General features: G+C 47.0%; 1 protein-coding gene across 4 annotated transcripts in view; it reads left to right on the forward strand.

Annotated features, from left to right (window-relative positions):
• The window catches only part of LOC135211194 (WD repeat-containing protein 44-like), a gene marked incomplete at its 3' end in the record, with an annotated part of 69,520 nt that overhangs the window by 40,363 nt on the left and 11,644 nt on the right, over window positions 1-17,513 (forward strand). For all 4 annotated transcript variants that reach the window (XM_064244414.1, XM_064244411.1, XM_064244412.1 and 1 more), the window contains 1 exon segment: window positions 17,112-17,354. In XM_064244414.1, the coding sequence (XP_064100484.1) occupies window positions 17,112-17,354 (243 nt within the window).

Consider the following 17,513-nt stretch of genomic DNA (forward strand, 5'->3'; position numbering starts at 1 on the left):
GATTCAATGGAGACTCGGCAATGGGTTTCTTGCCAGCATAGTATGTCTGGCAAAAGAACTAAATCCCTCTATTCCTGACGCAACGCTTTCAGATAGAAGTTTAGTTGCCCAGGCAGGGTACTTACATTTTCATCTACAGAAGAAGAGATGGTTTAAAACTTTTGCCTACAGAGTCTCGGGGTGCGATGAGGGCTCAAAATGCTTCCCAGAAGGTATTCAGAAGAATACAATAAGAGCTAGAAATCAAGGTTCTGCCCAATTTCAGCTCAGTCTCTCCTTCGACTTCCAGACTCCTTCCCTTCCTTCGGGCAAGGATAGGGAAGATTCTGCAACGAGGAACCTCATCAACATGTAAGAAGAGATCTCGTTAGCAAAAGAAGTGTTCACGAAGGATCCTCCTCGGAGGAAGACTCTTCTCTCTCGTATTGTTAGATATCCTGTCGTCTACTGGGTGTAGCTGACTAAAATCACCTCCCCTTGCCAGGGGCCAAAAGCTCAAAGGGGAAGAATTTCTTCCACCCTTCTCCAGTCTCCTGATAAACTATGTGGTTGTTCAGGACTCTCGGACAATGTAGCGCCAGCCAAGCGCCAAATGCAATACAGGCGAAAAACGCCAGAGGCGGACAGTTCCAAGGAACTCTGTCATGGCCGGATACTGAGAAGGAGCGGGCCTCCAACCTGGCGCAAATGCGCAAGAGGCGAACAAATCGGACAGATATAAGAGTGTCCGATGTGGACATCGCCAGACAGCCTAGAGACTCTTCCAAGCTCGAAGCTCCAGCAAGTGTGGAGGAGCCAAGCCAGGCGCGAGGCGCCAGCCAGGCTCTAGGAGAGCCAGCCAGGCTCTAGGAGCCAGCCAGGCTCTAGGAGCCAGCCAGGCTCTAGGAGCCAGCCAGGCTCTAGGAGCCACAGGCTCTAGGAGCCAGCCAGGCTCTAGGAGCCAGCCAGGCTCTAGAAGCCAGCCAGGCTCCATCCAGGTGCCAGGCTCCTTCAAGGCTAGGCTCCAGTCAGGATTGAGGATCCATCCAGGCGCAAGGCTCCTTCCAGTAAAGAGAAACCTAAAGCTCTGTCATGTAAGAGGGCTAGTCCCCATTGATATGATACAGGTTAAGGCTCTGCCATGTAAGTGGGTCAGCCCCCATTGGCACGATCCGAGAAGGCTCTGTCGTGTAAGCGGGCTAGCCCCCATTGACATGATCCAGAAGGGTTTGTCAGTCATAGGTCCCTACCTCGCTGAAACTCTTGAGGCATGCAGACTCATAGACAGTAATCATGAAGTCTTCTGCCAAGCTCCAGGCGCAAGGCGCCAGCCAGACGCAAGGCTCCAGCCAGGCGCGAGGCGCTAGCCAGGAGGGAGGAGCCAATCAGGCGCCAGCCAGGCGCGAGGCGCCAGCCAGGCGCGAGGCGCCAGCCAGGCGCAAGGCTCCAGCCAGGCGCGAGGCGCCAGCCAGGCGCAAGGCTCCAGCCAGGCTCTAGGCGCCATTCAGGCGCAAGGCTCCAGCCAGGCGCGAGGCGCTAGCCAGGCTCCAGGCTTCACCCAGAAGATCTATATCAAAGAATGCCCTGGCCTTCTTTGAGACAATGTGATCTCCTAAGCACTTGACAAGTGCAATGATGATTCCTTCAAACAGCTGAGAATTAAAAGCGCATGAAGTGCGAGCTTTTCTGTATTCTTGTTCTTTCCTTAACATATGTCATAAGGACATATTAGCTGTCACTACGGGAGATGCAACTCTGTGTTGACTTCCCATATCCGAAGGATGTCAGATAACCTACGAGAATCCTTCTCTCTTGGTTGATACGTGTCTGCGATTACATTGCTGGATGGGAGCCGATACTGATCCTTAACTAGTGAGTTAAATTTTAGTTAACGTCGTGTTTTTTCTTTGGGTTGTTTGAAAGGAGTTTGGGATAACTCTTTTCAACTTAAGCACTAACCCTCATGTTAGGATCAGGTGATCGGGATCGGTGTTGTGCTCCTTAATTATGCCACTAGGCATAGCATATGTCATGTAAGAGGCTCTGTCGAGTAGTGGTGGATAAGACCCCATCGACAGACCCACAAGAACTCTTAGCCAATAGTCACCATCCTTCTCTGAGGCTCTTGAGGCGAAGCAGATTCCTAGGCATTAGCCATGGAATCTTCCGCCTGAAACAAGTAGGAACCAAGGTTTTATTTATTTATTACCTACAACGTAGGTTGTTTACCTGTCTATTCAGTAAATAGTTGTCTCTTACCCACCACCAAGGGTGTCAATCAGTAAGTATATATCTGCCGGGGAAGTTGCATGTACAAAAATGATATTGTTGAATACAATAAAGTTTTGTACATACTTACCCGGCAAGATATATACGATGAATGGCCCACCCAGCCTCCCCTCAGGAGACAGGTGGAAGAGAAAATCTGGTTCTAGAACGGGAACGGTTCCTATTCCTGCCACCCAACGGCAGGGGGTAGATCACCTGACCTACCTGCAGCGTGTGCCGCGAAATTCGAATTTCTGTCGGACGTCAGAGACATAAGCTAAGTATATATCTGCCGGGTAAGTATGTACAAAACTTTATTGTATTCTAACAATATCATTTTTATACAAAACTGATGTCTTGTAACATAATACCACCTCAAACCATCCCTGCAGTTGGCTTACTGTCATGTTACTGTGCTTGAACAACTAAACCAACTTTGATAAAGGTATATCTTTGTAAAAGACTTCAGGTTAGTATATCTGTAATAAATGCAGATTATTCTCAACCTTTGAAGAAATATATCACAAGCTAAAAAGATAACAATATGTACTGTTATTTCTCTACTAAGTTAATATTTTAGAATATAAACTGTACTTTAATCCCTTAAAAGTAGGTTTTCATACATTCAACTTACCTGTCAGATATATTCATAGCTATCGACTCCGTCGTCCCCGACAGAAATTCGAATTTCGCGGCACACGCTACAGGTAGGTCAGGTGATCTACCGGCCTGCCGCTGGGTGGCAGGACTAGGAACCATTCCCGTTTTTCTAATCAGATTCTCTCTGTCGCTGGAATGTAAAACATATGTTTACTTTCCCTCCTGATTTGATTTTTGTGTTTCATCGCCATCGATCTTCTGGCCGACTTTTAACAGGGAATACTGGATCGGTGGTTCGGCATACGCTTTTAATAACTTTTTAATAACTTTTAATGAATTAACTTCGAAGTTTTCGAAGAATAGAGGATGTGTAACTACCGAAGTTTTCGGTAGACAATTACATAGTTTGCAAGAAAGGGAAATATAAATATTTATTCATTGATAAAGTGTAATAAATGTTAGAATTTGATTGAGGAAAATAAGGTAACTTCCTATTTGAGGAAGTCAGAAAACATAGAGCTAGATAATGCTTTCTTTAGAAGCTTTAATAGCTCTCGTTCTGACGAGCAGTTAGAATATTAACAGTACTAGTAGTGTTGTTTTCCTCATCACCTTCTTACTTCACAGAAACTACAAATTCATTTGCAATTTGAAGATAAAGGAATGTAGCTCAAGATACGAGCTATTATAAGGTAAGAAGTGATTATAGTGTTCCCCATTGCAATAGAGGGTGCGTCTGATCGGCTCTGTCTCGCTCCCAGGCCTAGACCTCTTCCAAGCTCCCTGGCCCGGAGGAGAAGGAAAGTCGAAAGTCGTACGGAGGTTATGGAGAATCCCCACCGATCAGGCGTCCCCTCGGCAGGTTCTGTAGGACGTCCCAGACTGCCAGGGATAGCCATTGGAAAGGCATCCTAATTCAATGTGTTCCCCTTATTATTTATCGTCTTGACGAATAAGGAGAAGAAACATTCAACGGCGTAGATTAAATGAAGATGCAAGATAATCTCGTCTGGCTATCGGAACCTCAGAAGAGACGGAGAAAGGAAGACATCATTCGATAATAGTTGCGGTAGAGGCATTGCCCTATCCGGGTTCGTCCCCCGTACAGCTGGACAGGGGGGCTCTATCCCATGGGGGTTTGAAATAGTTTATTTCAATAAATTCCTCATCGGTATGTGTATATGAAAATATCTATTCTGAGAATAACGAATTAGATATTAAAGAATATTTGTTGATCGAATGAATATATGGATCTCGTTTAGTGATTACACATATATATATAACTTTTAAGCTTCTAGCTCCTCGGGCATGAAGCTCCGGTAACGAGGCTCAATGCGCCTAAAGCGTCTGAAACAAGGTGCAAAGCGCCTGAAACGAGGCGCAAAGCACCTGAAGAGCCTGAATAGAGGCGCAAAGCGCCTGAAGCACTATGAACCAGGATCTTCATCGGAAATGGAAGTCCTTCTCATTCAGAAGAAAGGGAGGGCTGTGGACGAAAATGGAAGTATTGTCAAATTCTAAGCAAGAACAAGTGTACAAGAGATCGGAACCTTCCGCACACGGATCCTTCTGCACAAGCGGAACCTTCCAGAAGGCGGAAGATTCCAAGGTTCGAATCGCCTTCCAGGCTCTTGGAATTTTTCCAAGAAGGAATATTTTTCCAAATGTGCAGAACATTTCACATAAGCGGAATTTGACAATAACTCGGAACCTTCCGCACAAGTGGAAACTTCCAGACGTACAGAACTTTCCAGGCGAGGATCGCCTTTCAGACGCTCTGAACTTTCCAAGGAGAAATCTTTTTCCGGATAAGCGGAACTTTCCAGGCGCGCGGAACCTTCTGCACAAGAAAAACTTTACAAGCGCGATACGTCTGCTAGGATCCAGGAGTATTCTGATCACGATACTCCTCTAGGCGCCAGGAGTATTCGGAACGCGATACTCCTGCCAGGTGCCAGGAGTGTTCCGATCACGATACTCCTCCAGGCGCCAGGAGTATTCGGAACGCGATACTCCTACAGGCACCAGGAAGTTTCCGAACATGATACTCCTCCCAGGCGCCAGGAGTATTCGGAACGTGATACTCCTACCAGGCGCCAGGAGTATTCCGATCATGATACTCCTCCTAGGAAAGCGATACTTCTGCCAGGCGCCAAGAGTATTCCGAGCACGATACTCCTCCCAGGCGCCAGGAGTATTCGGAACGTGATACTCCTACCAGGCGCCAGGAGTATTCGATCATGAATACTCCTCCTAGGAAAGCGATACTTCTGCCAGGCGCCAAGAGTATTCCGAGCACGATACTCCTCCCAGGCGCCAGGAGTATTCGGAACGTGATACTCCTACCAGGCGCCAGGAGTATTCCGATCACGATACTCCTCCTAGGAAAGCGATACTTCTGCCAGGCGCCAGGAGTATTCCAAGCGCGATACTCCTCCCAAGCGCCAGGAGTATTCTAGGCAAGATACTCCTGCTTAGCGCCAGGCTCTTTCTCCTACAAGAAGAGCCTGACATCCGCCAAGAGTCCTCCAGGCAAAAGGTGAAAGACATTCGAGGCTTCTCCTGATAGGGACGGGAGTTGTCGCACAGGCGACCGTCGCCCTTGTCAGGATAGTCTTAATGCAATAAAGGCAAGAGCAAGTTCGGCTTTTTCCTGGCAGGGACTCAAGATGTAGCACAGGCTGCCGTAGCCCTTGTCAGGTTAGAGTCGGTACTGCTAAAAGCCCTTCACCTTTCGAAAGGAAGCGCTCTCCTCCAGTTGCTCAATCTTCTCCCAACTTGAGGAATGGAAGATAAAGCAGAATTGTGAGAATTAGTTCAATAGTAAGTGGATATTAAAATCATCCTTCTTCTAAAAAAATAATGCAACCAACCATTTTCAGAAAGAGGGGCAATCGTTTGGAAGTTGAACAAGATTTGTACGAGCTCTCATTCATTGATTAGAGGCTCTTCCAGATAAGAAAGGCGTAATATACGGACTTATCTCCAAGATAATAAAAGCTGGAGAGATTCTCTTCGATCCTCGGTTGTCATTTGCTATCTCTTTCGACTAATACTCATTCGGGTTTATTGACGAAAAGAATGAAGAGAGTAAGATTTCCATTCTTTCTCTGTATGTCGGAGAGGAAAGAATGTCATAGAAGACTTATTGTATACGACTACTGAATGACAAGTCATATACGCATACCATAGTTGCCTTTCTGGTTCGCTACGGAATTATCTATATCCTTACAGGATTTTCCTAGTAAGGACTTCGCTTAAAAGGTTTGTTTCGGCAATACCTACTCAGCTTCGGTATTTAACAAAGGTTTTGGCTTAAATTTGCATTATTGAGAGCTTTCTTAGGCTCGAGAATAATTTTATTATATCCCTTCATTGAAGGGAGTAACTGGCAACTCAGAATGAATGCAGCCAGGCAGTGAACGAGATGGATTTGTAACGCCAATTCAGTACCATCCGGTTCTCGGTCCTGAGCGGTTGGTTACATCTCTCTCTCCTAAGGGATTGAATGGTTCACCGTATATTCCCCCTACAATGAGGGACTTAACCACGAATTGAGGGGATTTTTATGCAAACATGAATAACAACGTATTCGTTTTGCTAAGGATCTCTCTCTGCCTCGGCGAGGAAAGAATGTAGTGGAAAATTCACCTTAAGATAACGGTTACGGTTAAGCCTTATGCACACACCGTGGTTAATTACAGAATTCCTACTATCCTTACAAGAGTTTCCTATGACTGTTTACCACAATGTGACGGTATTATAAAGGATTTTAATTCAGCAGAGCACGATTTAACCTATTTGGAAACAGACACGGAACGTAACGATCGTTCGATGCGGGATTTTGCACGTCCGTGAGAACCTTCTTGATCGACGATAATAACTGTTAATGTATGTTTAACATTTATTGGAAAGAGTTGTGAGAACCTGCGGAAAGTATTCACAGATCTCTTCGCAAGGTAGAAGACGAACGAGCTTCTTATAGTTTGCTTCCTTTTCCTCGAAACAAGAGAGGTAGCAAGATACGCCATCTTTAATTTAAATAGGGGAATAAATTCTAGTCTTTTTTTCCCCTAGTTATATGTATTCTTAACAGATGTTAAGATAAATGGGCGTCAAAGGAAGAAGATGAATGCATCATTTTGGCAATAAAAAGGTTGAATTCACAGAGGTCACGTTCTTCTCTCAGCATGTGTCGGAAGGTTTTCTAAGAGAGTAGAGATTTTATCGAATCTATTAAAATAAATTATTGGACCTGAAAAATCTATCCCACTCTGAGTCTGTCTGCGTGCAGACTGACCGAAGTACATATGAATGAGAGGATTTTTCAAGGGAAGCTTGATAATTCCTTCAAATATGTTAAAGACATAGAGTTGCTGCAGATCGTGCTAGATGGAAGGGGAAACTGTCCTCTTCCGATACCTCTGTGAACCACATAATGGTTTTCTTCCCTTTCAGGGGGAAGAATCACCTTGGTATTTTATGCTATCAATGAACACAGTAAAAGATATACTCTGTCTCGACAAAGAATATTAGAGATAGTAGAGAATTAAGATCTTCGGGATCTTATACAATACCTCTATACAATAAGAGTAGGAGATCTTATACTTAGATACTTAGAATGGGATCCTAATTTGGGCCTCAGATTCCGTGTTCCGTCAAGATGGAACTGCTCCTCATCAAATGTTTCTCCTGGTCCTAAACGATCAAAAGAACAAGTGAGATTTTGGGCTTTAGAATCTGGAATCAAATTCTATGAAGACTCGGCAATGGGTTCTGGCCAGCATAGTATGTTGGCAAAAGAACTGAAAGAAGCCTTTTATTTCCTGGGGATTAACGCTTTGCAGCTAGAGGTTTCGTTGTCCGGGTAATGTATTGACGTTGTCATCTACAGAAGAAGACAAGGTTTAAACGTTTACTGACAGTCTTGGGAACGCGATGAGGGCTCAAACTACTTCCCAAAAGGTTCAGAGAGATACATTAAAGAGCTAGAAATCAGGAGTCCTACCAATTTCAGCTCAGAATCTCTTTAAACTTCCAGGCTCCTTCTCTTCCTTCGGGCAAGGATAGGGAAGCTTCTGCAACGAGAAAACTCATCAACATGTAGGAGGAGAACTCGTTAGCAACGGAAGCATTCAATAAGGATCCTCCTCGGAGGAAGGCTTGTCTCTCGGACTTTTAGATTTCCTATCGTCTACTGGATGTAGCTGACTAAAATCACCTCCCCTTGCGGAAAGGCCAAAAGCTCAATGTGAAAGAATTTCTTCCACCCTTCTCCAGTCTCCTGATAAATGATGGTGGATCTTCAGGACTTTCGGACAATGTAGCGCCAGTCAGGCGCCAAATGCCAAAACAGGCGTGAAGACGCCAGAGAAAGACAATCAATATGAACACTGTCATTGTCTGATGAGGAGAAGGAGCGGGCCTCCAACCTGGCGCAGTGCGCTAGAGGCGAACAAATCGGGAAAAAGTGTCTGATGTGGACATCGCCAGTTTTCCTCGAGACTCTTAATAAGCTCGAAGCTCCAGCAAGTGGGGAGAAGTCAGCCAAGCGCCAGGCGCGAGGCTCCAAACAGGCGCAAGGCTCTGGGAAGGTGCGAGGCACCGGCCAGGCGCGAGGCGCCAGGCAAACAGGATGCGCCAGCCAGGCGCAAGGAGCCAGGCAGGCGCAAGGCGCCAAGCAGGCGCGAGGCGCCAACCAGGCACAAGCCAGGCTCTAGGCTTCATCCAGATGAGATCCAGTTCAAAGAAAGTCCTAGTCTGCTTTGAAACAATGGTGATCTCTAAAGCACTTCATAAGTGACTTGATGATACCTTCAAACAGCTGAGAATTTAAAAGCTCATGAAGTGCGAGCTTTTGCAAATTCTTGTTCTTTTCGTAACAATATGTCAGGAAAACATATTAGCTTTAACATATGAGAGATGCAACGATGTGTTGACTGCTCATTACACGAAGGACGTCAAGTTAACCTACGAGAGATCCTTCTCTCTTGGCTTATACATGTCAGCGGATACGTTGCTGGGATAAGGAGCCGACACTGATCCTTTAATAATGAGTTGAATTTATTTTAACTTGGTGAATTTTATTGAGGTTTGAAAGGAGTTTGGGGGTGGATAACTCTTTTTCCAATTCTAGCGCGAACCCTCATGTTAGGAAACAGGTGATCGGGATCGGTTTTGCGCTCCTTAGTTATGCCAATAGGCATAGGCATATTGTCATATAAGCGGATTAGCACCCATTGACAAATGCCAATTAGGCTCGACCGAGTAAGTGGATAAGACCCCATCGGTAGACCCACAAGAACTCTTGGCCACAGATCACTATCTTGCTAAGGCTCTTGAGACGAAGCAGACTCCTATGCAATAGCTAGGAAGTCGACCCTTCGTCTAGAAACACAGAGGAACCAAGGTCTATAAATACCTACAACATATGTTGTTTACCTGTCTTTACGGGCTGCTCGTGAGCAAGAGCCCGTGCTGACACAAGGTCAGCTAAATCAAAAACAAACAATACCTGTTAGCAGTAGTTAGCTGTCTCTTGCCCTCCACCAAAGGGTGTCAATCAGCTATGTATATATCTGACAGGTAAGTTGAATGTATGAAAATGATATTGTTATGATACAATAAAGTTTCATACATACTTACCTGGCAGATATATACAATTGAAGACCCACCCAGCCTCCCCGCAGGAGACAGGTGGAAGAGAGAATCTGATTAGAAAACGGGAATGGTTCCTAGTCCTGCCACCCAGCGGCAGGCCGGTAGATCACCTGACCTACCTGTAGCGTGTGCCGCGAAATTCGAATTTCTGTCGGGGACGACGGAGTCGATAGCTATGTATATATCTGCCAGGTAAGTATGTATGAAACTTTATTGTATCATAACAATATCATTTTCTTGAAGAGTGTAGTGTCAGTGATTTGTTACAATTCCACGTAAACTACAGTTATACATATGTACTTGGAGTGAGAGCATCACACTGTACTACAAATTTGACAAATGATGATTTTTGTACATGAACTTTCCTGTCAGATATATACTTCGCTTACGTCTCTGACGTCACGACAGAATTCAGAACTCGCGGCACACGCGACAGGTAGGTCAGGTGATCTACCTTACCCGCCGCTGGGTGGCAGGTGTATGAACCAATCCCATTTTGTAGTCAGATTTTCTCTGTCGCCGGTTCCGACTACACCTGTTGTCGGTTCCTCCCGATAGTTTGATTCATTTCTCGTTGCCTTGGATTGTTTTGGACTGACTTTTGGTGAAGTACCTGATCTTTTTGGCTTGGCATACGCGCTTTGTGGACCGTTATTGATTTTTCTTTGGATTTTTCTTTGGATTTGCTCATTATGTCTGATTTAGAAGTTAAGAAATCGGCTATGTTTAAGAGTGTCTGTGAGTGATTGTAAGGTGAGGCTACTGAAAGCTGCAGTAGACCCTCACACTGTATGTATGAAGTGTAGGGGGAATGATTGTTCTTTCATTAATCCTTGTAAGGAATGTGAAAGGTTAAATGACAATGAATGGAAGTCTCTGTCTTCTACTTGAGGAAGTTGGAGAAAGATAAGGTTAGGAAGGCTTCGTCAAGAAGCTCTAGTAGGTCTCGCATTAGCGAGCTAGAGGTAGATAACCCTGTAATAGGTGTAGTACCTTTACCTGTTTCAGCACCTGCTCCCTGCATCGAACCCGAAGATACGCCTTCGGAAGTGGCCACCATGAGAGCCACGATTCGCAGCATGGAGAGCAAGATCCGCTCCTTAGAAGGTAAAAGTGACAGTGCCAGTGAATTGTGCAGTGCCCCCAGTGCAGTGGAGGGTGCGTCAGACCGGCTCCATAATGCTTCCAGGCCTAGACCTCTTCCAGACTCCCAGTCCCAGTGGAGGAGGAAAGTCAACATCCGCAGGAAGGTTAGGGAGAACCCCCACCGGTCAGGCGTCCCCTTGGTAGCTCCTGATGTACGTTCCCAGGCTACCTTAGATCGTGCCAAGAAGGAAGTTTTACGTCAGTGCTTCTCTTCTTCGTCTTCCCCCTCTCCTAAGCGCGGATGGAGCTCCTCGGAATCCTCGCGCCCGTTGAAGAGAGCCTGGAAGGCTCCATGCGCCTTTCCCTCCAGCCCTGAATGCTTTACGGAAGAGCCTGATGTGGACATTAAGATACCCAGGAGATCTCAGGAGTATTCTTCTCCTAGTAGGGCTCGAGCCTTGTCCCCAGCAGAGGATTTTGAGAGGTCACCCGCTCGGATTTTAGCGGGTCTGCAGGCGCAGATTTTGGCTCTGGCTGACTCCTTGGCAGGGAGTTCTCGCCGTAAGAACGACGTTTCTCTCCCTGTTAAGAAGTCCAGGCGCCCCTCTCCCGCCTTACACGCTTCGTCGGAGGTTGCTCTCTCTCCCCGGACGAGTGGATTATCGCGTGAGGCGCTCATCCCCGGACAGACTCCCTTCCTCGTCCAGGCGCCAGTCACCTGGTAGGCGCCCTCCTGTTGACATCCTTTCACCTTCGGACAAGAACCAAGCTCCTCGCAGGCGTTCTCCGACCGATAGACGCACTTCTTCAGTTACGCATTCTGTGCTGGACAGATGTCAGTCTCCCTACATGCGAGCCTCTCCCAGCAGGCGCTCTTCTCGAGACAGGCTCTCTCCTCTCGTTAGGCGCCAAGAGCCTGGTAGGCGCTACTCCCCATGTAGCTGCTCTTCTCCAGGCAACCGCTCTCCTCTTGACAGGCGCCTAAAGCCGGACAGGCGCTACTCACCAAGTAGGCGCTCTTCGCCAGTCAGCCGCTCTTCTCTTGTCAGGTGCCAAGAGCCGGACAGGCAACACACTCCTGGTAGGCGCTCTTCACCTGATAGCCGCTCTCCGCGTTTCAGGCGCCTAGAGCCTGGCAGACGCCTAGAGCCTGGCAGACGCCTCTCCCCAAGTAGGCGCTCTTCGCCAGAGAGCCGCTCTCCTCTTAGCAGGCACCAAGAGCCTGGCAGGCGCTTCTCACCTAGCAGGCGCTCTTCTCCAGGCAGCCGCTCTCCTCTTGACAGGCGCCTAGAGCCTGGTAGGCGCTCAGAGCCTGGCAGGCGCTTCTCTCCAAGCAGGAGCTCTCCCCCAGGCAGCCGCTCTACTCTTGATAGGCGCCAAGAGCCTAGAGAACGCCCTCCTCTGGGGAGGAAGGATTCTATGGATAGGCGCTCTCCGGAAGCTTTGGCTTCCCCTGACAGGCGTCAGACTTCTGCCAGACGCCCCTCCAAGGATAGGCGCACTTCATCTGACAAGACCGCCTACCCTAATAAGGATCTTGGTGGTTCTTCTGTTGAGGAAGAACAAGAAGCATCGGAAGAAGAATTGACTAAGGATTCATCTGTTTCTTCTTATAAGAAGTTAACAGACCTGCTGCTCCAAGAGTTTGGAGATGCCCTTTCTCCTGTCACTCCTCCTTCGCCTCTCTCATTGTTTTCTACCTCCAAAACGACGAAGGTTTCAGCATGCGTCAGGATGAAACCAACCACCTCTATGAAGAAGGCTCTGAGAGGTTTTGGGGAATGGCTTCTCTCCAAGGAAGAAAAAGGGAAGGCAGTTTTTACTTTCCCTCCTTCCAAACTGACAGGGAAATTAGGATTCTGGTATGAATCAGGAGAACCTTTGGGCCTGGTTCTTCCCTCCTCTGCGGACTCGGACTTCTCTTCATTGGTGGATTCTTCTAGACGCTCTGCCCTTCTGTCTGCGAAGACTACGTGGGGGATGAATGAGCTTGACCACCTTTTGAAAGGAATGTTCTGAGTCCTGGAAGTCTTCAACTTCCTAGACTGGTCCTTAGGAGTATTGGCAAAAAGGACTCAGACCCCGGATTCCCTTTCACCTGAGGATCTCCATAGTGTTCTCACTTGTATGGATAAGGCAGTGAGACGGTTCGAGTTAAGTTGCGTCCCTCTTTGGAGCAGGAGTCATTAAGAAGAGAGCAGTGTACTGTTCTTTCCTAACAAAGTCAGTGTCACACGCGCAGAGAGCCCCTCTTTTGTATTCGCAGCTCTCTCCTCTGCTCTTTCCAAAGAAGATCATTCAGGACATCTCGAGCGCTCTCTCTGCAAAGGCTACTCAAGATATGCTGGCTCAGTCGGCTAGGAAACCTCAAGCAGCCTTCCAGGCTAAGGCCAAGAAAGAGACTCCCTTGAGGCAGGAGCCCTTTCGAGGGGCCCTCCTTCCAGAGCTTCTACCTCTAGAGGAGCAAGACCTTTTAAGAGAGGTAGAACCTTCTCTAGATCGATCAGATCGAAGAAATAGAATACAAGTCCTCCAGACAACAGTAGGCGCAAGACTACTAAGATTTGCCGACATCTGGGCCCAGAAAGGGGCGGACAACTGGTCCCTCTCGATTGTCCGGAAAGGATACTTCATTCCCTTCACATCAAGACCACCTTTGACGACGACTCTGAGGGAGTTGGTGGCCAAGTACAAGGACCCCATCATGAGCCAAGCCCTTACTCTAGCGGTAGAGCAAATGCTCTTTCTGCTGGTTTTTACAACCGCCTTTTCCTAGTTCCAAAAGCCTCAGGAGGATGGAGACCGGTTCTGGATGTAAGCGCCCTGAACTTCTTTGTGAAAAAGAGGAAGTTCACCATGGAGACGACGTCTTCAGTATTGGCTGCTCTTCGTCCAGGGGACTGGATGGTGTCCCTAGATCTTCAGGACGCTACTTCCATGTGCCTATCCATCCTTCTTCACGGAAGTATCTGAGGTTCATGATGGGAGGGAGGATATTCCAATTCAGGGCCTTGTGCTTCGGCCTCTCGTTAGCCCCTCAGGTTTTCACGGGGCTCATGAAAAATGTAGCGCAGTGGCTACATTTGGAGGGAGTGAGGGTGTCCCTCTATCTGGACGACTGGCTGATCAGAGCCAAGTCAAAAGAACGATGTCTGGAGGACCTACAAAAGACCCTTACCATGGCAAGTTCACTGGGACTTTTGGTGAACTTCCAGAAGTCTCAGTTAATCCCCAGTCAAGAACGGATTTTTCTGAGGATTCGGATGGTTTCTCTGGATTTTCGGGCGTATCCGTCCCCAGAAAGGATAGCTCGATGCTCCGAGAAAGTCACAACCTTTCTAGAGAAAGATGCATGCACAGCGAGGGAGTGGATGAGTCTGCTGGGGACACTTTCCTCGTTGGAGCAATTCGTTTCTCCAGGAAGGTTGCACCTCAGACCTCTCCAGTTCTTTTTGCACCAGAACTGGCGTCATCTCTCACAAGACCTAGAGTTCTCCTTCAAGATCACAAGGGAGATCAAGAAGGACCTTTTATGGTGGGTGGACCCTCTCAGATTTGTAGAAGGTCTGTCCCTGCACAAACCGAACCCCAACCTAGTGTTGTTTTCCGACCCGTCGGAAACAGGTTGGGGAGCGACGCTCGGATCAAAGGAAGTGTCAGGCACCTGGGAGGGGGAACAGGTGGCCTGGCACATCAACAAGAAAGAGTTGATGGCGGTTTGGCTGGCCTTAAAAGCCTTCGAGTCCCACGTCCGAGATGCAATAGTTCAGATAAACTCGGGCGCCTTGGTGGCGTGGTTGGTATGGTGTTTGCGTCCCACCTCGGTGGTCGCGGGTTCGATTCTCGGCCATTCCAGTAAGGAGTGAGAGATGTGTATTTCTTGTGATAGAAGTTCACTTTCGACGTGGTTCGGAAGTCACGTAAAGCCGCTGATCCCGTTGCTGAATAACCACTGGTTCCATGCAACGTAAAAGCACAATACAAATTCAGATAAACTCGGACAACACCACAGCCCTGGCGTACATCAGGAAGCAGGGGGGAACGCACTCCTTCTCCCGGTACGAAACAGCAAAGAACCTTCTGCTGTGGTCAGAGGTAAGGAGGATCAGACTCCTCACCAGATTCGTGCAGGGAGAAAGGAATGTCAGGGCTGACCTCCTGAGCAGGAAAAATCAAGTCCTTCCTTCGGAGTGGACTCTTCACTCAGATGTTTGCCAGGACCTGTGGAGAATGTGGGGCAGACCTCACATAGACCTCTTCGCCACTGCCAAGAACGTGAGAATAGACATTTACTGCTCCCCGATCTCGGATCCAAGGGCAGTAGCAGTAGATACCTTTCTCCTAGATTGGAGAGGTCTAGACCGGTATGCGTTTCCTCCCTTCAAGATACTGAGAGAGAGACTCAAGAAGTTTGCGACCTCAGATGCGGCAATGATGACGCTGATAGCTCCATTCTGGCCCGCCCAAGACTGGTTCACAGAGGTACTGGAATGGTTAGTAGACATTGCAAGATCCCTGCCACAAAGGATCAATTTGCTCAGACAACCCCACTTCGACAGGTATCACAAAAACCTCCCCGCTCTCAATCTGACTGGCTTCAGACTGTCAAAAGTCTTGTCAGAGCGAAGGGGTTTTCTGCAAAGGCTGCAAAGGCTATTGCCACAGCAAGAAGACCTTCTACCCTTAGAGTCTACCAGTCGAAGTGGGACGTCTTTCGTCGTTGGTGCAGGAACCAGAAGCTTTCCTCTTCCAGTACCTCTGTAACCCAAATCGCAGACTTCCTCGTTTTCCTTAGGGAAAAATGCGGTCTGGCGGTTTCAACCATAAAAGGTTACCGTAGCATGCTAGCTGCAGTGTTCAGGCACAGAGACCTGAACATTTCGGACAATAAAGATCTGCATGATTTGTTAAGGTCTTTTGAAACATCCAAGAAAGTTTCTGCTGGGATTCCAAGCTGGAATCTTGATGTAGTTCTTCGTTTCCTGAGGTCCTCAGTCAGCTTCCTTTAGAGACCTAACGAAGAAGTCCCTGTTCCTCATGGCTTTGGCATCCGCCAAGAGGATAAGTGAGCTGCAAGCCTTAGAAGGAAGAGTAGGATTCAAAGGAGATTCCGTGATTTGTTCCTTCCTTCCTTCATTCTTAGCCAAGAACGAGAACCCCTCAAATCCATGGCCCAGGAGTTTTAAGGTTCAAGGCTTATCTGCCCTTGTAGGGGAAGAAGCAGAGAGGACTCTTTGCCCTGTTAGAAGTATAAAGTTTTATCTTCAGAGGAAGAAGAAACTTACGGGCAATAATGATAACCTATGGTGTTCTGTAAGAGATCCCAGTAGGCCATTGTCGAAAAATACACTGGCTTTCTTTATTAGAAGCCTTGTGAAAGAAGCCCATGTTGCATGCGATGAAGATCAATTCAAGCTCCTAAAGGTCAAGGCTCATGAGGTGAGAGCCATTGCCACATCCTTGGCTTTCAATAAGAATATGTCGCTACAGAATCTTATGAAAGCAACATTTTGGAGATGCAACTCAGTCTTCGCTAACCACTACCTGAGAGACGTCAAAATTACGTATGACAAGTGCTTCGCGTTAGGCCCATACGTATCGGCGGATTCGGTGCTGGGGCAGGGAGCTGAAACATATCCTTTTTAGTTTATTTCTCTTTTTTGGTATTGTGTTTTTATGGTTGTATGAAAGATGATGCGGGTAAGCATCTCTTTCATGTCGTATATCTAAGCATTAGATTGGTTAGGTGATCGGGTTTGTGTTTGAACTCCTTGCAATGGTAGTGGACAGGTTTTGTCATGTAAGTGGGCGAATCCCCTTTGACAAGATCCTACTTGGATTCTACCAAGTAAGCGGATAACAAATCCCTTTGGTAGACCCAAAGAGTCTGTCAGCTGTAGGTCACGCCCTCGCGGTAGCTCTTCAGGCAATGCAGACTAATAGACAGTACCTATGAAGTCTTCAGCCTAAACAGGTAAGAACCAAGGTTTTTAGATCCTACAACAGGTGTTGTTTCCCTTTTCTATTTTATTTAGCTGTCTCTTACCCTCCTCCAAGGGTGTCAATCAGCTAAGTATATATCTGACAGGAAAGTTCATGTACAAAAATGATATTGTTAGTATACAATAAAGTTTTGTACATACTTACCTGGCAGATATATACGATTGATGGCCCGCCCAGCCTCCCCTCAGGAGACAGGTGGAAGAGAAAATCTGACTAGAAAACGGGATTGGTTCATACACCCGCCACCCAGCGGCGGGTAAGGTAGATCACCTGACCTACCTGTCGCGTGTGCCGCGAGTTTTGAATTCTGTCGTGACGTCAGAGACGTAAGCTAAGTATATACCTGCCAGGTAAGTATGTACAAAACTTTATTGTATACTAACAATATCATTTTAATTTTGAAGAATTCTACATGATCCAGAGTGCATATATGTATACTTTGTTACTGTTTACCATTATCGTTTGTAATTCCTGATATTCTGACTAGTACATACTCTGTATCTTTTTTGTTTAAGGGTGATGATGATGATGATGAGACAGCCCCAAGAGTTCGTTCGGGTGGGCGAAGACGCACAAGACATAGGGAGGTGCGCAAGCAAATGCAAAGGGAAGATGATGATCCTCCATTTCCTCCTTCACCTGCAGGTAGTCAGTCATCATCCCTGGATGGGGTGTACCCACCTGAAAGGACTTCACATCCTTTCCGTGTAGTAGAACATGATACTGCAAGTGTATACAGTTCAGTTTCATTAGGGAAGGTGAGTTATGAGGCTTTAGATAATCTATTGTTAGAGAAAAATAATACAGTGGACCCCCACTTATTTGTAGTTCAGCAATTGTGGATTTAGTTACTATTTTCATGTTGTTTGTGTGACTTAATACATTTTTATCATAAAGTATTAGCCACAAAAATAAAA

The sequence above is a fragment of the Macrobrachium nipponense genome, chromosome 4 (assembly GCF_015104395.2).
Source record: "Macrobrachium nipponense isolate FS-2020 chromosome 4, ASM1510439v2, whole genome shotgun sequence".
In the NCBI taxonomy this organism is placed as follows: Eukaryota; Metazoa; Arthropoda; class Malacostraca; order Decapoda; family Palaemonidae; genus Macrobrachium; species Macrobrachium nipponense.